The sequence below is a fragment of the Cavia porcellus genome, unplaced genomic scaffold, assembly GCF_034190915.1.
Source record: "Cavia porcellus strain 051 isolate PalLab524CR breed Dunkin Hartley unplaced genomic scaffold, mCavPor4.1 scaffold_7, whole genome shotgun sequence".
NCBI lineage: Eukaryota > Metazoa > Chordata > Mammalia > Rodentia > Caviidae > Cavia > Cavia porcellus.
Window position 1 is genome coordinate 25,306,776 of NW_026947490.1, and position 24,942 is coordinate 25,331,717.

General features: G+C 34.0%; 1 protein-coding gene across 1 annotated transcript in view; it reads right to left on the reverse strand.

Annotated features, from left to right (window-relative positions):
* Positions 1-581: 581 nt before the first annotated feature.
* Positions 582-24,942, reverse strand: part of Std2 (3-beta-hydroxysteroid sulfotransferase) — a 37,085-nt gene continuing 12,724 nt past the window's right edge. Inside the window, 3 exon segments of the mRNA NM_001172826.1 lie at positions 582-939; positions 2,393-2,570; positions 13,597-13,691. Coding sequence (NP_001166297.1) covers positions 821-939; positions 2,393-2,570; positions 13,597-13,691 — 392 coding nt within the window. The 3' untranslated portion in view covers positions 582-820.

Consider the following 24,942-nt stretch of genomic DNA (forward strand, 5'->3'; position numbering starts at 1 on the left):
TGTGAGTTCATCAATTCCTTGTGTTATATACCATTAATACAAATTGCTTATTACTTAGCATGTCACATCACCAAATAAAACAATAAAGCAACACTGGTAACTATAATATTTGAAGTCAGATAGCAATGATTTCTGGAAGTACATGTGATAGAAAATAGCATTAGATGCTTGTAGATTTTGTATCTTCCATAACATGTTGACACTGTGGTGAGGGAAAACAAAAGGAAGAAAGGAAAATACACACACACACACACACACACACACACGACAGTAAAGACAGTTATAATGTTAATTCTTTCTTCTCACTGAAAAGAAAACTTTGTGCTAACATTTATGGAAAAGATGTCATGAGTGTATCTTGTAGTCTGAGTAACTAATATGGAAACTGAAATACAAAATGTACTAATTATTATTTTTTCTTTCTACCCTGTTAAGAAACTTTATTTTTATTTCTATTTTTCCCCTTTAAAATACAAAACAGGGCCTGAATTATAGTTCAGCAGTTCAGCATTTGCCTGGAAATTGTAAGGATAGAGTTTGATTCCTGGTATCAAAAAAAATAAAATTAAAAAAGAGTTTGACACAGTTTAGAATAATTTTTATTTTTTCACAGTAACAGATGAACATGAAGAATTTCTAAAGTATAGATGCTTTTAAAGTAATATAGGAAAAATGAAATAACAAGCAGGCTATCAAAAATGTGATGATTTGATAATAAAAGACTTCACCATAAAATCTTAAATTTAATGCTATGATCTCACAGGCATGCAGAAGTACAAGGTCAGGAACACAGCAGTATCCAAATAACGTGTAGAAATTTTCAACATTCTTCCCATGGAAACAGTTTTGGTGGATATCCTGCCATCTTCTCCTGATATATTTTATCAAATTCTTCAGCTTGGGCTACAGTGAAGTGATGCTTCCAGTCTCCCACAACGCCTGGGTAACCAAGCATAGAAATGTAGATCAGATTTGGTAATCAGGTTTAAGACTTCAGAACATCTCACTGATCAGCTCCTATGATTCATTTGATACAGAGAAAGTAGCTGGCATAGCTGAGAGACCAGTTCAGAGCCAATAACCTTTCCATGTCTGTGTGCCTACAATTCACACTTCTATCTGCACAGAAACAATTTCCTTCCACCCCCTCCTTCCCAGCAGAGCCTGTATGTATAATCTGTTCACTGCAAGAGTGGCTCAATCTTTTGAAGCATTTTGAAACTGTTCCTTCTCATCATGTCTGTTTTTACTGGTTAGCACGAGTCAATAGCATTTGCCATGTGCATTAACATATTACATTATGTGGGCATGTCCAGTTTTTCTGTGTTGGCATCTCACTCTGAATGTGAATAATTCACAGACCTACATATCTTGAAGGTTTGAATTTCTTTTTATATTTCTACTTGACTCAAAAATCTTTAAAAATCTTTTGTATTTTTTTGCTAGATCTGTCATTACAAGATAACACAGACTGGGTGGGTGATTGAAATAATAAGCATTAATTTTCTCACATTTCTGGATGCTGGAATGTTAGCTAATGGTTCTGAGGGTCCTGAATTCTTACAGGGTCCTGGAGCAAGCATGTGTTGCAGACTTCTCCCTTTATTGTAGATGGCCAACTTGTTTCATTTCTCCAAATTATCCTACTTTTATGTGTGTGTCCCAATTTTCTCTTTAAAAAAATAACTAGTAACACTTAGCTATAATATGACACAATAAATTTTGAACAAACGTGGTTTGATCTTGTTATCATAGTTAAGTGGTTTAGGGCTGTAGAATTAACAGCTTCAAACTGTTAATCAGTTAAGTATTGAATCACTACCATACATTTATTGTAATTAAAACTTAATTAACAATGGAAATATTATATTTTATTCATTGTTCTCTGTTCAGTCCACAACTACTGTTAAAATATCATAGAATACCTATTCAGAAGGACAGGGAATTAATTACATGGCATGAGTGATTACATGGCAAATATGATGTAGTGAATTTGATCCCAGAACTAAAAACAAATTTCTATCCTGTGCCAAGTGCTGCACTTCAGAATAAAAAAGACACAAATTATAATAATCGAGTAAACAAAAATTATCTACTACAATGATTTGAATGTATTCCCTAAATGTAGCTGAAACACTTGGGTATGAGGCTTGGTTCTACCGAGAAATGGTGTAAATTTTATTTGTGAAACCTTTCCAAAAAAAATTTAGGTCACTGGGAATATGGCCTTGAAGGTAATTGTTGGAGAATGGAGAATTAAGGCTTAATTGGTGTCTACTCTGAGCACAAAGTTGAAAAGCGTAGGCATCTTAACTATCCACATTCTTTCTGGTCAAGAGGGATGTCTTCAATGTCCCCTGATATATTTTGAAAGTAGTGCATTGTTTCTTACCTTTTCTCAAAAATGTGAAACCCTCAGTAGTAAGATCATTAGGCAACAGGCTGTAATTGGACATTTCATTTTCTTTCATGAATTTAAAGGAGCTATACTTGAGGACTAAGTCTATTTCTTCAGGCTTTAACTTCTTTCCTAAGAATTGACAGATCTTCTCTACAATGCTTCTTGTGTCCTAAAAAAAAAACCAATAAAAATCATAGAGCAAGAATGAAGAGACATTGAAGAGGAAGGACAAGGAGGAGACAATAACGGAGCTATCTAACTCAGAGAAGAGGAATGATAAAGAAATTAAGATTTATCAAAGACAGAAAAATTTGAGTTGCTTCAAGAGGAGGAAGAAATGAGACAGGTAAAAATGAGATGGCCTGAACTGTGTGCGTCATGCAAAGATAAGGAAATCCAAGTGTGATGGCCTACAGCACACGATAGAAACAGGACCTGGACCTTCCATTGCCAGTCTTAGAAACACAGATAGACCACAATAATCCTAAGCAAGGAGATATAAAGTGGGAACTAGAGAAAAAATTAGTTTTAACACCAACAAACAAACAAACAAAACAAAACACTGACTGTTTCAAGTAATGTTTAGATAAGACAAAGCATTTACACGATCCCATAATACATGATCTCAAAAATTACTATTTACTAGTAGAGTATGATCAAGGAAGTAGCTTTTATAACAAGAAAGATTTTGCTTTATATCTATGGCATGGTACCCAGTTAATAACCAAGAAGGACACACAGATATAGAAATAAGCAAAGATATGTGCCTTCTGTGATATGAAAAAGGGTTGTGGAAACAAGCCCTTTTAGATACTAAGCTCAGGATCCACAGCTTCTTGCAGCAGACAGAATTGATGCAAACACAGAAGCCAGAACTGAAATAGCCAGAGGATGGTGATAGGTAGCTTTCTTCTCTCCTGGAGTATAAAGCCAGGGTTTGTATTATATTCTCTTTTCCACTGTTTAATAGCATGGTATTATTTTCACAATTACTCCTTAATTATTACAAAATTTATTGGTACATTTTAGATGTGCATAATAACCACATAGAGAAAATTTATATCTATACACGGTACTTTTTATTCTTCTTTTTTCCCCCAAACCCGCCCTTCCATTTGACCTATTTTCCTGTCTTATTTAATAAAGCTTTACTTCCATTTCTTCCATTTTTCCATTCCCTTTCTTTCTTTCCTCCTCGGTCTTCCTTTTGTTTCCTTCTCATTTGAACATTTTTCTTCCTATTTCCAAATATTTGGTAGACATTTTGGTCCGAACTTACCATTTTAATTTCTCCCAGTAGAGAAACAATGTGATATTTAAACATCTATGTTTTATCTAATTTTAGAGTGTTGACTCTTCATTTCCTTTTCCTTCCATTCCCCAACCCTCTTCTTAATTCTCTTACATTTGAATACTTTAACCTGTTTCAAAATATTTTTTATATATGGGGCTCTCTATTTACACATTTGGTAGCTTATACCTGTGAAATGATGTGACATCTGCACATTTGAGCTCGATTGATTTCACTTAAGAGTATGTTCTCAAGGTGCATCACATTACATAGAAATGGCTTTAGTTTATCATTCTATTAAGATGAATAGTACTGCATCATATTTTCAAAAAATCACACACGTTTGTCCTTTTCTCAGTTTCTGGGAAATCTGGTTATTTCTAAGATAATCTATTGCAAACGGTGCTGCTATAAACATGGGTGTTCATATATCCATGTGGTAGGATGGTTTTAATTGTTCCAGGAAGACACCCAGAAGGGAATGGATGGATGAAATGGGATCTCTCATCTTAGTTTGTTGAGGAATCTCTAAAACATTTTTTCAATGATTGTACCAATGTACATTCCAACCAGTAGTGCAAAAAGTAACTTATTTCTGATAACTGCTCCAGTATTTCTGATTGGTTGATTCTTTCAAACTAACAATTCTTTCTGGAGTGAGATAGAATCTAGGTGTTCTTTCTACTTTCATTTCTTGAATGGCTTTTAGTGTTGAAAATTTTTAAATTTGCATTTTGTACATCTTCTGAGAAATATGTATTCAACTCAGATGCCTATTTTTGGATTAGGTTTTTGAATTTGATGACTGGTTATTTTCAATTCTTCATATGTTATAGATATAGTCATTTGACTGGAGAACAATCAGCTAAATTTTTGCCCACTCTCTGTGGTGCTTTTCATTTTGGTAATTTCTCTTGCTGTGCAAAAAAACTGATACTATGGTGAGATTCCTGGTGTTTACTCTTTGTCGAATGTCCCATCAGATCAGAGAGTTTGTTTTATAAAATCTTTACCTACAGTGATATCTTCAAGATTTCTATCTATTCTGTCTTCTAGAAGAGTTAATATTTTTTAATATTCATATTTTTGATCCATTTTGATTTTAGTTTAATTCATGGTGATAGACATGGGTCTAGTTTTATACTCTGGTATGCGGAATGTCAATTATTCCAGCACTACATATATATATATATATATATATATATATATATATATATATTTGATTCCCAGGATTGAACTCACGACTGTGTGCTTGCAAGACAGGTGCTTGGGCTGCTGAGGTAAATCACCAGCTCTACAGCACTATTTATTAAAGAGACTATCTTTATTTCAGTGAGAGTTCTTGGCCCCCTTTTAAAAGATGAGGTGCCTGAGCAGGTTTGGTGTTGTTTATGCATCTTATAATTTGTTTCTTTGATTCTCAGGTCTGTGTTATCTTGTTGTTTGTTTGCCTGGATTTGTTTTCTGATCTTTTTTCACTTTTGTTCTGTTTTTTATTTTGCCATGACCATGCAGTTTTTGTTGCAATGTTTTGTAGCATAATTTCAAGTCAATTATTGGGACGTCATTTGCCATTCCATATTTCCTAGGATTGTTTTTACTTTTTCATGTCTCTTCTCATTTCAAATAAATTGTGAGAATGTTTTCTGTATTTCTGTGAATTATGCTGTTGGTATTTTGGTAAAAAATGCATTAAAACTGTAGGAAAATTTTGGGAATATGAGCATCTTTATTTTATTTGTTTCCTCATTCAGTGAGCAAGAGATATCATCCCATTTGCTTTGGTTTATTTTAAAGAGAAAACAATACAACTAAAAATAAAAGAGTTTCAAAACATGTTAGAAGAATAGTGATAATTAATATATTTTGTATAATTATTTTCATGGTATTTAATCAGAATTATAATATATAGGCATGAAGTATTGTCCAAACTAAATTATCACAAATCTTATTTAAAGTAAACCAAGAGAAAGTAGATCTGCAACTATTTTATCTTATGTATATTTTTCCTTTCCCTTTCTTTTCTTTTCCCTTTCCCAATCAAAGTTTCTTTTTTCGTTTCAACAATTTCTTCCCCATTCACAATATTTATTGGACACTTTGGATCTTCCTTACTCATTCTTTTTCTCACACAGGTGAGACAAAATGATGTTTACACATGTGGGTCTGATTTATTTTACATATGAGTACAATCTGAAGATGCCTCAGTTTAACTACGGAAGTCTCAACTTTATAATTCTCTGTGACTGTGTAGTACTCCATTATATTACAAAACACATATTTTTATTCATTTCTAACTTAATAGCCTCTTGGGTTGTTTCAAATTTAGCTATTACAAATCTTGCTACCAGAAACATGGGTGCTAATTTATATGGTTTGTTTAATATGTAAAAATAGCCTGAAGATGAATAGCTGGTTAAAATGAGACCTCTCATTCTAGGTTTTTGTTGATTCCTCACAATGATTTCCGCAGTACTTGCACCAGTGTGTCCTCCCACCAGCAGTGGAAAAGGGTTCGCCTTCCCATATATCTCCTAGAGTTTATTACTGATTGATTTCCTGATGATAACCATTCTTTCTAGAATGAGATAAAATCTCAGTATTGTTTTAATTTGCATCTTTTGAATGACCAATGATATTGAACATTTTTTCATATATTAATTTGCCATTTGTATTTCTTCATCTGAGAAGTGTTATATTCATCTCAGATGACTTTTTTGCATTAGGTCTTTGAATGCGGGGAGGCTGATTTTTAAAAATACTTTATATGTTCTAGATAAACATCCTTTGTCTGAGGGACAAATAGTTATATTTTTTTCTGGGATTATTCATTGTCTTTTCACTGAATTGGTAGTTTCCTTTTTTGTGTATAAGCATTTTAATGAGATCACATTTGTTGCTTCTTTGTTGTATTTCCAGTGTGGTCTCGAATTTGCTCATGAAGTCTTTGCCTGCCCCTGTGTCTTCAAAATTTCTATTTCTCTTCCAAAAATTCACTGTCTGTGTTTTAATATTTATGTCATAGATCTATTTGAATCTTAGTTTTTACCACATGATAAACACATGTCCAGTTTTAGTCTTTTTAATGGGAAAAACCATTTCTTTCCAGTACAGTTTATTAAAGAAACTCTTTTTCTTCCAGTGAATATATTTCATTTCTATGCCAAGCATAGGTGGCTGAGTGTGTTTGGAACTGTGTCCCTATCTTCTGTTGTGTTCCATTGATCCTCAAGTCTAATTTTTGCCAGTCTATACTGATTTAGACATATTAGCTTTGTAATATAATTTCAGATCATGATTTGCTATGTTGCTTGACTTGTTATGTTGTTCACAATTGTTCTTCTGATTTTTGGCCTCTTCTTGTTTCAAATCAATTTAGCAATGTTTTCTCTAATTCTGTGAAGTGATATTAATGGCCTTTTGATTGGAGTTGCATTATATATGCATAATAGTTTTTGCAGTTTTATTATTTCCTTGTAGTGAGTTTTCATATCCATGTTCAAGGGATATCTTTCCATTTTCTGGTAGTATCTTTGATCTGACTTTTGAAATTATTATAATATTCAATATATAGATCTTTTATTTCCTTTCTTATACTTATTCCTAAGTATTTCATCATTTGGATGCCATTGTGAAAGCTGTATTTTCCCCTAAATTTCTCTGTGTGTTTATTGTTGGGGCCTAGAAATGCTACAGTTTTTGAGTATTGGTTTTGGATCAAACTATACCACTGAATTCAGTTATTATGCATACTAATTTTTTGGTTAGGTTTTTTATGTCTTCTTTTAGGATATCATGTCATTGGAACATAATTATCATTAAACATCTTCCTTTGCTATTGTTATTTCTTTTATTTCTCTCTCCTATCTAATCATTCTGGCTAATGTTTCCAGTGATATGTTGAGTAGGATTGGTAATAGTGGGTATCCTTCTGTAGTTCTTTAAGTGAAAGCTTTCAGGTGTTGCCTGTTTAGTATGATGTTGGCTGCTGGTTTGTCATTGGGGACTTTGGTCAGATTGAGATAAGACCATGTACTGAAATCCTCTGTAGGATTTTTAACCTGAGAGACTTCTGAACTTTATTAAGTGCTTTTTCTATGTGTGTTGAGATGATTATGTGATTTTGTTTTTCGATCTTTTGGCATGTTGTGTCATATTTATTGATTTGCTTATGTTGAACCATTTCATCATTCCTGGGATGAATCAAAATTAGTCATGATATATAATCTTCTTGATGATATTCTACATTCTGTTTGCCATTATCTGATTCAGGATTTTTCCGTTTATGTTCATGAATAAGATTGGCCTGTAGTATTCTTTCTTGGTTGTTTCTTTCTCTGGTTTTAGTATAAGGGTACTATTTTCCTCCATCATTGAGTTAGGCAATACTTCTACCCTGTCAATTTTGCTGTGCAATTTCATGACTAATGGTAATAAATCACTATTTTCTGTAACATTCATCTGTATACTCAGTAGGACCTTGGGCTATCCTTTTTTCTCTTTGTTTTGGTTTTCTTTATTTCACTCTTCCTGTGTTTCTATCTTTCTTTCTTTCAATCTTTGCTTTTTTTCCCTTTGTACTTGGGATTGAACTCTTGACTTGCACTTGCCAGGCAGGTGCTTACACAAATGAGTTAAATCCCCAGCACTTGAGCTTTTCTTTAAAGGTAAAATTTTAATTAAATTTTCAATTTCACGGACTAATATTTAGTCATTTAGCATTTTTATGCTTTTTGACTCAGTTACTAAGTAATTCCTTTGTATTTAGGAACCTTCATGTTTCTACTGTGTTTTCATCTTTCTAGAGTAGATTTCTTAGCTACTTTTTACTGGTTGCTGAAACAAAATACCTGAAGCCCAAAGTTGGGAAAGGAAAGGTTTATTTCCTACAGTTTTTGGAGGTTTCAGTCCACACTCAGTTGGCTTCAAGGCAAGGTGGCATGACTGGGCTGCAATTTATGGTGCCTATGAACAGCAAGGCAGAAACAGGCAAAAGAGAGCCAGACACACCTTCTTCCTGCCATTACATCATATCCTGGTTCCACCTGTATGTGGGTGAAGCACTGGCACCATCAATCGAGCACTACACTGTGAACCAATCACAAAGGCACAGTGCAAATGCATGAGGCCTGGGTGTGACTAACATAAACCATGGCAGTGGGGTTCTTCAAATAAATATTGATGACGTTCTGAATTTCCACAAGATCCATTGTGATTTCACCCTTTTCATTCCTTCCTTCATTGATTAGTTTTTTCTTTGACTTTTTGATAAATAGACTAAGGGCTTATCAATATATTTTTTAATTTTTCAAGTGACCTCTTCATTTAATTGACTCATTATTACTTATAATTGCACCTCTCATTTGAGGTTTGATATTTATTTGTTCTTTTTTATCCTAGGAGTTTGAGGATCAAGGTTAAGTTATGTGAGTTTGTCCTATTTTCCTGATGTGACAGTTCATTGCTATATGTGTCCCTCTTAAGACTGCTTTTATTGAATCGTATAACTTCCTACAGGTTGTATAAATGTTATTACTTAATTGTAGAACGTGTCTCACAGCACCTGCCTGGAAGGTATGATATCCTGAGTTCAATTCCCAGTTCCTGAGAAGTATTGTAGAAACTCTTAAAGTTCTTCTATAATTTCATGTGAAACACTAGTTGTTCAGGTGAATGTAATCTAATTTTTAGATGCATACATCATTTTACGGCTTCTTTTGCAGTTGACTTCTAATTACATTTCGTATGGTAAAATCATAGACGTGATTAATTCAAGTCCTTTACATTTACTTAGACAAATTCTATGAGCTAGAGTGTTTTCTACTTTAAAGAACTTCACATGTGCCACTGAGAAGAATGTGTATTTTAATGCTGTGCTGTGGAACACTATATAGAAATCTACTATGTCCATTTGTTAGAATATTTGTTTTAGTTCTGATATATCCTTGCTGATTTTTTCCCTATTTGATCTTTGTGTGATAGTGAAATATTAAGTTCCCACATTAAAACTGTGCTTATATTTATATTTTTCATGTCCTTTATTATTGATTTTGTGTAGTTGGGTGTACTGGTATTTGGTGCATATATATATATATTTGTGATTGTTTTGCTTTTTCTTTGGGTTTTGCCTAAACACATAAACACTTCTTTGTCTGTTTTGATCGGTCTTGCCTGAAATTTATGTTGTCTGCAAATACAGTAGCTTTTCTTGTTTTGGTGGGTTCCTGCAACAGGGATTCTTGATTTCTGTCCTTGACTTTCAGTCTATGCTTTTTTTTTGAGTTAAATATGTTTCCTGTATGCAACATATAGCTGAATTTTCTTTCTTTATTTTTCTCATATGTTTGCATTCATCGCTAATTTGAGAACATTTACCTGGAAAGTTATCACTGGTGCATGCTGATTACCCTTCTCATTTTATATTCCTGTTGTTGGTATCCTTCTTTCCCTTTTGAAAAATTGTTTTTCTTGACTGCTGGTTTTGTTTCATTGATGGTATTGTAATTTTGGACTCGTTCATAACATTTCTTACAATGTCTTTCAGCGTATTTTGCAGAGGATGGTAAATGATTATGAATTTTTTGTTGTCCTTCGCCATAGAAGAATGTTATTTCTCCATTAATTGTACCAGATACTTTTTCAGGGTGTATCAATCTTGTTTGGATGTTGTTTTCTTGTAGCACTTGAAATATGTCATTCCAGGCTCTCCATGACTTCAGGATTTGTGTTGAAAAGTCTGCTGTGATTCTGATGTTCTTTCCTTTATAAATGATCTGTTTCTCTTCTCTAACATCATTTACTATTATTGTGCACTTGTGCCAAATTTCTGAGACCTTGTGCACTATATGCCATAATATAGATGGATTTTGGGCATGAATAATTGGAGTGGGATAACCCACACTTATTTAAATGTAAAATTCTTTATCTTTAGGAAGTTATCTGCTATAATCTATGCGAAGATAATTTTAATGGTTTTGGACCTATCTCACATTTTTGTTAATTCAGCTAAGATTTGTGTTGTTCTTCTTTCATTAATTTTTCAGCTCTTTTGGATTTTGTATTGTCCCTTGTTATTTTAAGATATTGCTGTTATCTTGTAGTCAATAACCAAATTCTGTTTTCTAGATCTGATAGTCTGTCTTCACTTTCATTCAACATATTGCACATATTTTCAGTGGGATTGTTTTCTTCTATTGGACATACTTGGTTTCCTTTCTTTTTCTGAGCTCCTCTAATTCTTTGTGTCTCTCTAGATACATTAGGTGTGTCTTTCATTTTGTTGCATTTTTCACCAGAGAATTTAATTTTTCCATAGCCATATGTATTTTTTTTTCATTTCTGCTTCTATCATTTCAGGAAGATCCAGTGTATGACTTCTAATTCTGTCTGACTCATTGTGCTCTGTGTTTTACTTGGTTGGGTTGTGTGGATGTCTTTTGTTGCAGTTTGCCTCTTTCTTTGTCAGCTTTTATGTTTTATTTTCTGTGTACATAGAAATCTCTTTTCATAGATTTCTTATGATGGGTAGCATTGTCCCTAGCATTCACATTCCCCTGTAAAGTGTCTGTTTCCTCAGAGCTGTCCTCTAGGTGATCCTTGATTCCATGTCTATGCCAAGTTCCTAACATCTCATTTTATTGAGTTTCAGAAGTTAATATTTACTTGGCTTAGCACTCTGACCTTTGGTCATGCACAATGGTGATGATTTTTAACCCAATCACAATGTTGGCATACAAGATGGAAAAACTGACTAAAGCACTTATGGCATCCTGGCTATGAAAGAGCACTTATCAATGAAAATATCAGCAAGCACTGCTTAGCAACTGAAAAACTGTGCTAATTATTAATTTGGAACCTTTAACCTTAGGAGCAGTCTCTGCAATGACATAGCTTCACCATATTCTGGAAACTGGTATGCAGTGAGTTTCCCCTTGTACATTGATTTTAAGATGTTTGAGTGGTACTAAAGAAGGGTAAGTAACAAAGCAGAGTTGTGAAGTAGCTGAAATATAGTAGAAGCAATAGAGACATGCCAAGGACCTTCAGTCAATGTTTGGGAGGCTGGAGAATAATGAAGAAAATGGAATGAACAAACAATAACCAATATTGAAACAATACAATACTGATAAAACATTCATTCACATGAAGATATCATAAACAGAGAGTGACAGTTGAGGAAAGAGAGAAAGATGAATAGAGCAAAAGAAACATACAAGTAAGAAATCTAATTGGTCAAAACAAAAGCAATAAAATAAACGAAGAAAAACCAAGCATCAAAAACAAACCACTGTAGCATAACAAAATCCTCCACAAATCAGCCGGATAAAGAAAACTAACCAACAAAAGAAAGAGAAAGAGAGCAAAATTCCTCTGATGCCCACAATTCTTTGGTAGTACTGAATTCACATTATAGTGATGTGTTGTGTAGTGCCAAGTTTTCCATGGAATTTGTGCTGTGTTATGTGCTGATATTGTTCTCTAATTGTGGGAGCTAGTAGTGGTATTCAGATGACAATGTTTTGGGTGTTGAATTTTCCTTAATGTTTGTCCCTTTGATGCTATCATAGTTGTTGTCACACTCTTAGTGAAATCCAGGGTTTTCTCCCAGATCTGTGTGCAGTCATCTTCTTCCAAATCTTGCTTGACAGTCCCTTTTCCACACCAGTGGCTTCTGTTATCCATTCATTGTTGGAAAAGAGACATGCCCTTGCCCAACACTAGGACAAGTAGGTTTCCTTACTTCTGCCACTGAGTTAGGGCTGCTCTGTGTGCTTCAGGCCATAAAAGCTTTTCTGGTCCTTTTTGCACTAAGTGATTTTTGGCAACCACCTAGGCAAAGTCTGGGTATCCTAGATTCTACCTCAGAGCTGATTTCCCTCAAGCTTCATTTCCCCCTGCCAGTGGTCTGCTGTTACTGGATGCTTCTGTCCTGATTCCACTCAGAGGCTTCGTCAGTGAAATGACCCACTTCTGTTTTCTGTTGGGTTTTACTCCGTTTCCTTTTGGGTTAAATGGTGTCCCTTATGTTCAATGTGTCTGTGTGCAGAAGTACAGCACTGGCTTACCTCACCCACCAACAGATGCTTTTATTTGGCTCCTTGACAAACAATGTCCTACCACCCACAGAGTTGGCAACAAAGGTGCACTGCTTGCTGGGAGCCTAATTGAAATTCTTGAAAAATCTGTGCTTTTAAATATCAACCTTTGAGTATGTACCTATAAAAACGTATAGCAAATTTTGAAATTCATGAAGTACAGTATGGCATATTAATGTTTATGCAATGTGTCATGATCAAGTTTGGGTTTTTGGCAGATTTTTCCAATCACACAAATATCATTTGTTTGTGCTGGGAAATGTGAAATGCCTTTGTCAGTTAATTTTCTGTCAACTACAGTTATCCTTTTAAACTACAGAATACTAGAAGTTATCCCTCATGTTCAACAACATCCCTTTTCCTACCTTCAAGATTACAGAATTACCTGATCTCCTTACCTCTCCTGCAGTATTTTAACACTCAAAATGTTCACATATATTGTGAACCTTTTTTTAAATCAGTGAGACGGAAATTACAGAGCACTGGACACATCTCTGGAACTCTCCAGTTTAACAGTAGCCTCATAAGCTCTGCCCCTAGAAATTGTCCCACTACCTGGCTTTGGATGTGGAAAATTTATTTACACATTGTGAATTGAAACAATGTAGAAAACCCGAGGAAATCATGAACCAGATTTAGGGAGAGACACAATTAAGGGAAATAAGACAGTAGGGGTCTTCTCACACCTCCTGAATCGTTGTGAGTGTAAACTTTGAAAAGAAAGGCATAATCCAAATTACTGAGATAAAGCTGTCATAGAGAGTGCAGGCATTGAGGAGGGTGTGTGCTGATTGCACCACACAGGTTACCTTGATAAGTTCTTCATAACTCAGCACCAGGAAGTTTTCCTTCTCTCTCATAGACAGCCAATCACGAACATGCTCAAACCATGATCCATAGATCACTGCGTGGTGGATGCAGAAAGTGTGTCAGATTACAAACTCTACAAATTAGTGGCCCCGTGTACAAATTTCACTTTTCGTCCTTCCCTGTCCCTTAATTAAGATACAACTAACAAATTAATCATATATATTTTCAACGTCATCATGATTTTGATACATATATTAAAACCTAGTGACATAAAACACCAAAGACATGAGATGTTTGCTCTTCCAGCCAAAAATGGAAAGAGGGGTCAGTAAGTAGACTAAGATGTGTGTCTAATTGTTTCACTAACAGTATGGTCTACCGCTGTGTCAATTATCCTCCAAATGCCTTTCACCTGCTACATGGTGGACAGGTACTTCATCTTGTATAGATACCATATTTTCTTTATTCATTGATGGTTACACAGGTTACTTCCAGTTTTAGCTATTGTAAATTGTGCTGCTATAAATAAGGATATGTATGTATCAATGTAGTATGATGATATTAAATCATTCTGTGAGATACTTTGAAGGAGAATGTCTTGGCCATATGGAATTTGTATTTGTACTTATTTATTTAGATAAACAAATATATTTTTCTTATTTGTGGTTAGTTTGTCTGTATCTCCTGCCTGATTGCTCTGACTAACGTTTCAAGTACTATGCTAAAGTGCCTAAATAAATAAATAAATAAATAAATAAAAAATACATAAATAAACTTACCACAAACCTCCTATATCAACATGCTCAGTGCTAGGATCACTGGCGTACAAAAACATTCCCAGTTCAAATATTTTTCATTTGATAAAATCCATGTAGTAGATTATTGCTGCTATTTGTTCTGCAAATGTGGTTCTGTTTAGGATATCCTTTCTAAAACCTATGACATCAAGTGTTTTATTTATTTTATATTCTAGTAGGTACAATGTTATATTTTAAAGCATTCTTTCTAAAGTCAGCTGTGTGACAATGATAGCCACTAAAGACATTTCAGTGTAGTACCTGAAACATTAGTCACAGCAATGAGGCAGAGATACAGACAAATAAAAGAAATACATAATGGATAATGTACTTACATTATCATTATTGGAAGATGACTTGATATTCTACATAGAAAACTGAAGTAGTACACAAAGATTCATATAATTATTAAACAGTTTCAGCAGAAATCTGAACCAGGAGCAACACCTTGATTTCAATGGCAACTTGGGATATAACTGAGTTCAAATTAGCCTGAGCAGCATAGTGAAACCCTGTCACAAAAATACCATGAAACAAAAGAAAAGGAAGGGAAAAAAGATTGTTTCCATAGTGTAAGAAAATGAAAGAATATACACAATCCGTATCTACAACTGTTATTGTAAAGATTAATAAAACTGATCAAAAAGAAAGAACTGGGATAGAGGAAAGTAGAGAAAAAGTAAGGAAAACAAAAAAAGAGAAGACAAGACTAGACACAGTTGACTAGCTGCAAGGCAGAGGTGTGTGACAGCCAACATTTCATTGTTGCCAAGAAAAAAAAAACAACTAGGAGGTAGAAGCACAAGCTTCTTTGTGTACCTCATACTTTATGCAGATAGCCCACAGAACTGCTATTGTAGCATTCACACCTTTAACCCCAGTGTGGGACAATCAATCAATCACAAACTGGATCCAGCCACCCCTGAAAAGCCCAAACTCTATGATTGCATGAGGCTTTACAGGGACATCTAGACACAAACCATAATACCACTGCAGCAGGATGTAACATCAACACACAAAAATCATTAGTATGGGAATAAACAGGATAAAGAAAAAACACAATAGCTTCAAGATAAGTGAACTTCCTGGGAATTAATGAAAGCAAGGATGTGAAGGAACCCTACAAACAAAACTGCAGTAGTCTGAAAGGAAGAGTCTGAAGAGGATGTGGAAAATTGAGATGTCCTTTGTTTCTGAATACTCCAAAAAATATTGCTGAAAAGCTGTACTTCTGAAGCTGTTTTATCGATTAGGTAAGTCACAATCAAATAGTAGCAGTATACTTTACAGATGTAACAAAAACAATTCTACTGTTCATGTGAAAACAGAAAAGTTCCTAATAGCAAAAGCAATCTTGGGCACTAGGAGTGAAACAAGAGGCATCACAATACCTGACATCAAACTACATTACAAAGTTAGCCATGCAAACAGCATGGTTATAGAAAAAAAAAAACAGCTACGTGGGCAATCCAAGAAAATGAAAAACAAATATCATTAGACATATTCAGGTATTAGATCATTGAAAAAGAACTAAAAGCTTATGCTGGAAGAAAAAAATCCTATTCAGCACGTGGTGCTGGACCACTGGGAAGATGATGGTGTGGTAAATAGTAGAGAATACAGACTCTCTGAGTGTAGCCATCAAGATGCTGGAATATAGCATCATGAAGAAGACAAGAAGGAAGAAAATGGGTCACCTGGAGCCAGGGAGAACCTAAAATTGAATTGAAGCCCACAGAGAGAAAAAAGAAAAACTTCAATGAAGATGAATGGAGTAGAGGGTGGCACCCTCTCCCTGATAGAGGGACTCACTGTGTGAGAGGAGCTGTTTGAACCTGGATGTGCATGGTCATGGTAACAGTGATGGCTGCCGACCATGGAAGCCTAGGCAGGTAGACACTGCAGTACAGGGAATCAGCAGATGTAGAGGACTGCAGTGGATTGTGGGGAGTGCTGAGGACTTATTCCTCCCACAGTGAAACAGAAATGAGCTAGAAGCCATTTTGGAGATGAGCTGGATAAACTCAGATCCCAGAAATATAGCTGGCTTCCTTTAGCAGCTCCTAGCTGTGCACACACGCATAGAAACTGCTTGAGATTATCCACTACTTCATCATAAATAAACTGCTGGGTTCCCATTAAGATAAATTAGCATTATTCAGAACTCTATCTCCAAAGGTTGTCTACTAGTTCAATGACAGGGAATTTTGTAAGTGGACTATTTTTTTTTCTTTTTCATTAATTTTCTATTCTCTTTCCCCTATGTTTATACATGAGTGTGGATGTGGTTCCTAAGCTCTTTGTAGGTGTGGTTCCGTTCTGTTCTTTCCTTTATGTCTTCAATTTCTCTTTATCTTCAGTCTTCTACACAAGTCCCATTAAGTTGACATCACCCACTTTTGTCCTCCAAATTTACTTCTAATTTCTTTCTCTTCATCCACTTCTGGATTTTCTCTTTAATCAATTTTTAATTTTAACCTAAGAGAGAAAAATTGACACACTGCAGACTGACATATTACAAATAATTATCTGGTTTGTTTCACAATTTTTCTACAATCCTAATTCTAGTTCATGTGTTTATATGTTGCTAGATAAAGTTTGGCTCATTTTGTTACTGTCTAGGCTGTGGTTGATGCTATTGGTAGCACAATAACTAAAATTGACATAGTTCTTCAAAAGAGCCATCATTTCTGATAATTCATAACTGACATTAACTAATGCTCACAGAAAATATGGTGTCATAGTGCCAAACAAACATGAAAAAGCCAAACAATCTCAGCAGCATAAGCTCATGCTTGGGAACACAAAGTCCTTTATTCAGTCCCCAGTAGGAAAAAAAATAAGAAAAACTTCCACAAAAGCAACCCACCTTTCTCAACTTATAAACAGCACTCCCAAAATGGAATTAAAAAATAGAAATGAAATAAGAGAAGACACTAAAGGAAGACACAACCTCAGATATCCAGTTCATAAATGGCAAATTCAGGGAGCAATGAGATGGGACAACCCAAGGGTCTCCCCAATATCTGCCTTAAGTGGAAAAAACAAAGAATTTGGATGAACATCTGGAACGAATGAAATGAGAAATAATCTCTTGGGTAACTACAGAGATTACAAAAATGCACAGCATGTTCATTTTGTTAGGGCTGGCAAATATTTAAAAAGACACGTTTTAGGATATTATGGAAGTTCAGCATAGGAAAGAAATGAAATCTCTAAATCAAATTCAAGCAAATATTCATGAGAAAATAAACTCCACTTGAAAATATAAGAAGCAGATTGGACCAATGCGAGGGAAAAATCTCAGACATGAAAGACAGGCTTGCAGCTAGAGATCAGGAAAAGAAATATTGCTTAAAACAGCAAAGGACTGTGACAAATCAATCCAGCAACTATTTTAGATGAGTTTAAGAATAAGATTAAGATTAAGATTAAATGGAGTCAATGAAAAAGCAGAAGATACCATAAATAATATTAAACATTTTTCAAAGATATAATGACAAAAATTTCTGGTAGAAAAAAAAGTATTTAACATGTAGATAAATGAGACATATAGCAATGATACAAAAAAATCTATAGCCCAGAATATCATTGTTAGGATTCCAGAAATTCTACATACAAATAGAATCGAAAAGCTGTTAAAGAAAAGAAACCAATCACCTCTACAGGAAAGTCTATGAGAATTACAGATGACATCTTAGCACAAAGTCAAAAGTCAAGGAGAGCTTGAAGTACTTCAAGTTCTAAAGAAAACTAATTTCAGCCAAGACTGATATAACTTGCAATACTGTCTTTCAAAATTGATGGAGAAATAAGATACTTACATGATGAAAAACATCTCAGGAAATTTATGAACAGCAAAACAGCACTGCAAAATATTCTTAAGGGCATGATACAAATAGAAAATAGGACTTCTGTTGCACAAAGCTGAACAGTAGAAATCCACCAATGTGGACAAATTAATAGAGAGGGGAAAATAAAACACTCACCAACAGGAAAATAATGTTGCAAATACAAATTAATACACAGCACTTACAACTATCAATCTTAAAGGTCTTTATTCACCAATCAAAAAAAAAACACTGGCAGATTGTATCAACAAGCAAGATCCATCAATTTGTTGTGTACAAGAAATATACTTAATCCAAAAAGAAATTCACAGAATGAAAATCAAAGGATGGAAAACATCCTTTCCAAGAGGCAGAAACTTAGAAAAAGGGAGGGATTACTATTTCATTTGCACACAAAGAGAATTTTCAGCCAAGATTCATTACCCAACAAAAAGAAGGCCACTGTCTATTCATAAAAGGAAAAATTCAAAACGAGAGAAAACAATTATCAATATATATGCAACACATGGCAGCACATCCAATTACGTAAAGCAATTATTAACACATAAACACTTTTGTAATTGTATTGAGAGACCTCAATATCCCACTGTCACAAAAAGGTAGGTCAGACAGACAAAAAATCAATAATGTAATACCAAAATTAAATCAAAGTTTTGAACATATGGACTTAGTAGATGTCTATAGAGTGTTCCACCCCACAACATTGGAATGTATTTTCTTCTAAGTTGAACAGAACACTCTCTCCAGAGTAGAGAACATGTGGTGGCTTATAAAACACTTAAATAAATTCAAAGAAATTAAAATTATCCAGTGTATACTATCAGACCACAGTGCAATGCAATTGGAAATCCATGCCAAAGAAAACCATCAGAACTTCATAAACACATAGAAATTAAAGAGTACACTGCTGAACAACCAGTGGATGACAAATGAAATTAAAGAAAAAATCAAACAATTATGCCAGTTGAATGGTAATCACATTTCAATATATGAGATCTTACAGAATACAATAAAAGCAGTCTTAAAAAGCAAACATATCAGTAAACATTCATATTAAGAAAACACAGCATGCACAAATAAATAACTTAATATTGAACCACAGATGTCTAGAAAATGAAGAGCAGGATAAGCCAAAGTTTTATACAAGGTAGGAAATTATATCTACTTTATATCTACTACTCTGTATCTACTTTATATCTACTACTCTATATCTACTTTGAAAATTTATACTCTAAATGATGGAAAATGCAGAAAACATGGGCAAATTCCTAGATATATATGACTTACATAGCTGAATCAAAAGGCATTGAAATGCCAAGTAACTCAACATCAATAAATAAAATCAAAGATGTGTTTAAAAATTATCAACAAAAAAAAAACTCAGGGCCTGATGAATTGCCTATGAATTCTACATGAAATTTAGAGAAGACCTAACACTACCACTTCTCAAACTCTTTAAAGAAATTGTAAAGATGCAATATTCCCAACTTCAATCCTGGAAGCAAGCAATACTCTGAGGCCAAAATGACAGAGGGACCATACTCAGAAAGAAAATCATAGGCATTTTCTGCAATGAACATTATCCCCAATAATATATTGGAAAAAAGACTGAAACAAATCATCAAGAAGACTATACACTACAATCAAAGAGGATTCACCACAGTGATGCAGGGTTGCTTCCAAATACATGAATCCATAATAGTGCTATGCCAAATTAACAGTGCCAAGGACAAAAGTCATGTGATCATCTTAATGGATGTAGAAAGAGTTTTTGGCAAAGCCCAACATGCATTCATGATAAAAATTCTACAGAAAATTGGAAAAGATGATCTTTATCTCCTTGTGATAAAAGCCATCTCTGACACACCAGAAACCAACAGCATACTAAATGGACCAAACATGAAAGCTTTCTCTATAAATCAGGAATGAGACAAGGACATCTACTGTATTCACTGTTATTCAACATAACCTTGGGAAACATACCAGGAACAATTAGACAAGAAAAAGAATAAGGATAGGAAAGGAAGATGTTAAACCATCATTATTTGCAGATGACTTGATACTCTACTTAGAAGACTCAAAAACTCTACCCAAAGACTTCTAGATTTAATAAGCAAATTCAGTAATATAACTAGCTACAAACTCAGATCTCAAAAAATGATAGTGTTCCTCTACACAAACAACAAACTTAGTATCATAGAGGTTAGGGAAGCAATACTTTATACAACAGAGTCCAAAAAATGAAATACCTAGGAATCAGTATAACAAAGAATGTAAAACATGCTACAATACTTTGCAAATCAAGATTGAAGAGGTTATTTAAAAATGCAGAGATAGCCTGTGATCTTGAGTCAGAAAAACCTATATGGAGAAAATGGTCATATTTCCAAAACTATTGTATAGATTCAATACAATCCCAAGCAAAATTCCAATAGCATATCTCAGTTAGAAAAAAAAAACTCCTAAAATTATCTGGAAACAAAACAGACCAAGAATAGCAAATGCAATCCTGGGCAGTAAAGACCAGAAAGGGGACATCATAATCTCTGTTTTAAAATTATACTATAAAGCTACTACAAAAAATAACATTATGGTTCTGCAAAAACATATATCTGATGATTAACGGAAAAGATGAGAATATGCAGAAATGACTCCAGAAATGCTAAGCCAACTTCTCTTGATGCATCAGGCTAAAATCAGAACAGATTAAAGATCTTAATATTAACACAGAAACATTAAATCTGCTGAAAGGTAGAGTAGCTAAAATTCTTGAAGACATTGATGTAAGCAAAGAAATTATGACCAAAACCTGAATTACACAGGAACTGTCACAAACAATCAGTGACTTGGATCTTACCGTACTCAAAAGCTTTTGCATAGCAAGAGAAACCACCAAAATAGTGAAGACACAATCAAACAGAAAAGTGTTTGCCAGCTGTTCCGCAGACAAAAGACTACTACTGAGAATATTAAAAGAACTCAAAAAAATCAGTCTTCCTAGCAATAAGCCTTATTTCAAAAACAGGCACTTGAATACACACTTCTCAGATCAACAAACACAAGAAATAAATATGTGAAAAATGTTTTACATCACTCATCATTTATGAGATGTGAATTAAAACAACACTGATGTTCCACCTCACTCTAGAAGAATAGCTACTGTAAGGAAATCAAGCTATAAAAAAGATGATTTTGAGGCTTTTATGTGTAAATGGAGCCAACTTGCGACTATGCTCATAAGTAAAATAAATAATATTCACATTTGTAAGAATTGCATTGTCTCTGTAGGTTAAAATTAAATAATAATACTAGTAATAAAACACTGAAAGAGTAATAAGTTCCAAAATGTACAATAGATATTGTAATAATGAAAGGGAAAGAAAATGACCAAAGACCAACTTGTATGTGTACACATACATATGTTTAAATATGCAAGATAGATAACATACTACCAAGTTTTTGTTAGTTCATCCAAAAGAATAGTTTGTACTGTTATTGGTCATTATTTAGGCTTTTATTTTGAACTTAAACAATTATTTCTAAGATAACAGTATGTAATGTGTTATCTACTGTTGATTTCTTACTTTTTAAAAATTCTGTATTATTTTAACAATTTTCTGTTTTGCTTTTTTAAAAGAATGAAATATTAGAAAATAAAAAATAACCTACAAACAAAAAATAGAAAACAAGTAATAACAAATTCTGGAATGATTGGGGAGGAAGTAATCCCTTTTACACTATGGAAGGAAATGCAGTGTGGCTCAACTTTTTTGGAAATTCATCAAAAAGCTAAGATTAGATATCCTATTCAACTTGACTATTCACCTTCTAGTTATCATTCTCAAAGTAGTAAACGCATCAAAATACAGTGATACATGTGCACTCATGTTTATGTCAGCACAGATTGTAATAGCCAGATCTTGAAAACAACCTAGATGCCCATCAATGGGAAATAGATAGAAAAGTTGGAGTACAATGGACTAATACTCAGTCTTAAAAAGGACAGATTGTAGGCTTTTATAGATATATGGATGCAATTTGAGAACATATTCGTGAAATAAATAAGACTCATTTAAATACATTGCTTCATTAATATGAGAAGCAAAAAGAAAAAGCATATGTATATGTGTATATATATGCATGTCTATAAAGATATTTGTGCTACTGGTTCTTCTAATTTCACTGACTAGAAAGCTTTGGGCTGGTATTATTGTGACTTATTTAATGCAGATGCCTTGTGCTCAGGGTGAATGATTTGTGGAATACATACATATGTGTGCAATGTAAATACCAATGTAGCCCTCTGATTGACAAGGCTTGAACCATTGTTGTAATTTTGTTTCTTAGCGTTTTCTTTCTTTTTATCCTTGAAATCAAATGGATTTGTAAAAACAAATCAAAAGCAACAAAAAAATTAAAGTGAGACAAAAAAGAAATACATGGTGCTGGAAAAATTGGCTAATTGATGCAGAAGATTGAAACTAGACTTGTATCTCCCTCTGTGAACCAAATTAAGTTTACTTTTCCAGAGTAACTTTATATTGCTTATACTCTATTACATTCCACCAACAGTGTAGAGCAATTCCTTTATCTCACCTGTCTCACCAGCCTTTCTTCTTATTGGATTTGTTGATGATATCATTATTCCTGGAGTACTAGAGAACTTCAGATTGTCTTAACTTGCATTGCTCTAATTGTCATAGACGTTCAAGCTATTTTAAATATATATTGTCAATTTGGGCTGTTTTTCAAAGGGTAAATTCTTCCCATTGTTCTTTTTTAATGTGATCTTTTTGAGGAGATATAATATTTTTTAGTTCTTTATATAACCTAGATATGAGTACTCTACCTGAATACTTATGAGACAAATAGGTTTAAATATTGTATGGTTTAACTCATATGAGAAATCCAAAGGATGACTAATCTAAGGAAGAAAATAAAAGACAGATTAGAGAAAAATGAGACACAGATCTTTGCAATAACAAAGAGATGGAATGATAGGGGAGGGAGAAAATAGAAAGAATTCAAAGGAATTGAGTGCATTGTGTCAAGTAGTAACTCCTTATGATGAATGCAATCATTATGTGCTCTAAATATACACTGAAAAAATTAAATATTCACAACTACATTAATTAAAAACTTTAAGCAAAATTCCCAATACTGTCATGTGACCAACTAGGTTAACTAATTTTGATTCCTGATGCAGAAAAAGTGTAATAATTTGATTTATTATTATTTTTATTGATTATATTTTATGTTTTTCTTTTAAAACTTTGCAATCTTGCAGCACTCAGTAGACTGAGGCAGAAGAATCATGGTTAGTTCAAGACCAACACTGGCTACAAAGTGAGTTCAAAGCCACCATATAATTCATAAAATCCTGTTTCAAAATACAAAAAAGTTAGTAATTATCACATCCTAGCATTCTACCAAAACATAACTTTTAACAAATTTGTCACTGAATGTTTTAAAATTATATCCTTCAAATATAAGGTGAAAAAGATGTAATACCAACACCAAATGTTAGTGCTGTCTTATAAAATAACTACCTATGGTGGTCCATGTCTGTAATCTGAAAACTCAAGGTGAAGATAGGAGGATTGCCACCTGTTTGATATCAAGCTGAACTACAATAGTCAGTTCAAAGCCAATCTTACCTACCTAAACAGACCTTGTCTCAAAAAAATATATTTTACAAAATAAAATGTACACCTGTCTTCAATCTCATTTTACATTTCAAAGTGCTTCAATGTGTAGAAAAATGATAATAATTATAATAATGGATTAAGGCTGCCTCTTTAAGACTGGTGTCATTAACCTTTTTGATGTTCAGTAATCAAGGCATGGGAAACAAACCTAAGAAAGAGTGAAGAGCTATGAGGCAGTCAGGATGTCAGCCTTTGCCTCCAAATTCAGCCAGTACACAGGAAATGATGGAATTCCTTTAAGAGATACTTCATCTATGGCGAATCATCTGATGGTGCAAGCAGGAAAATTGTTAGACTCAAGGAGACATGAGACAGATGGTATATATTCAGCCAAAAGTTGGGTCACTAAAGCAGAAAAGGTCCCAATGGTGTCCATGAAAAATGTGTAGTGAGACTAAACACTGATGATTGCACAGATAACAATAGGTAAAGGCAAGAACTAGAAGAAGAAAGAAGGCCCTCAAAGCCCTCAGAAATAACCCCCTGAGAACCCTTTGCTTTACAAAAATAGATTTATTGGACTAACATGAATATTATCTTGTCAAAGTCTTAAATACCCAGTTAAATGTATAACCCAAAATATAGTACCTCATGGACGTATAAAAACAGAGTGCTAAGCCAGGGGTTGTCATACACTCCTGTATTCCCAGTACTCTGGAGGTGAACCTGGACAATCACTGCAAGTTCCTGACCAGGCTAGGCTACAAATGAGCCCAACTCAACCCTGAAATGCATAGCAAGATCCTGTCTTGAAAACATAACCAAAACAATAATAAAAACAGCAACAAACAAAGATCTAAACTACATCACAAAAGGGGCTCCAAATATGACACCAGCCACTACTGGTAGTCTTTATTCACACCTTCAAAATCTTAACCTACAGCCAAAAGAAGTCCAGATTACCAGTTCTAGTAGCTCTTCAAAAATATGTCCTTAACTCTTTGTTGGTGGAGCACTTTTCCGATATTTTGATGTACATTCAAGTATGC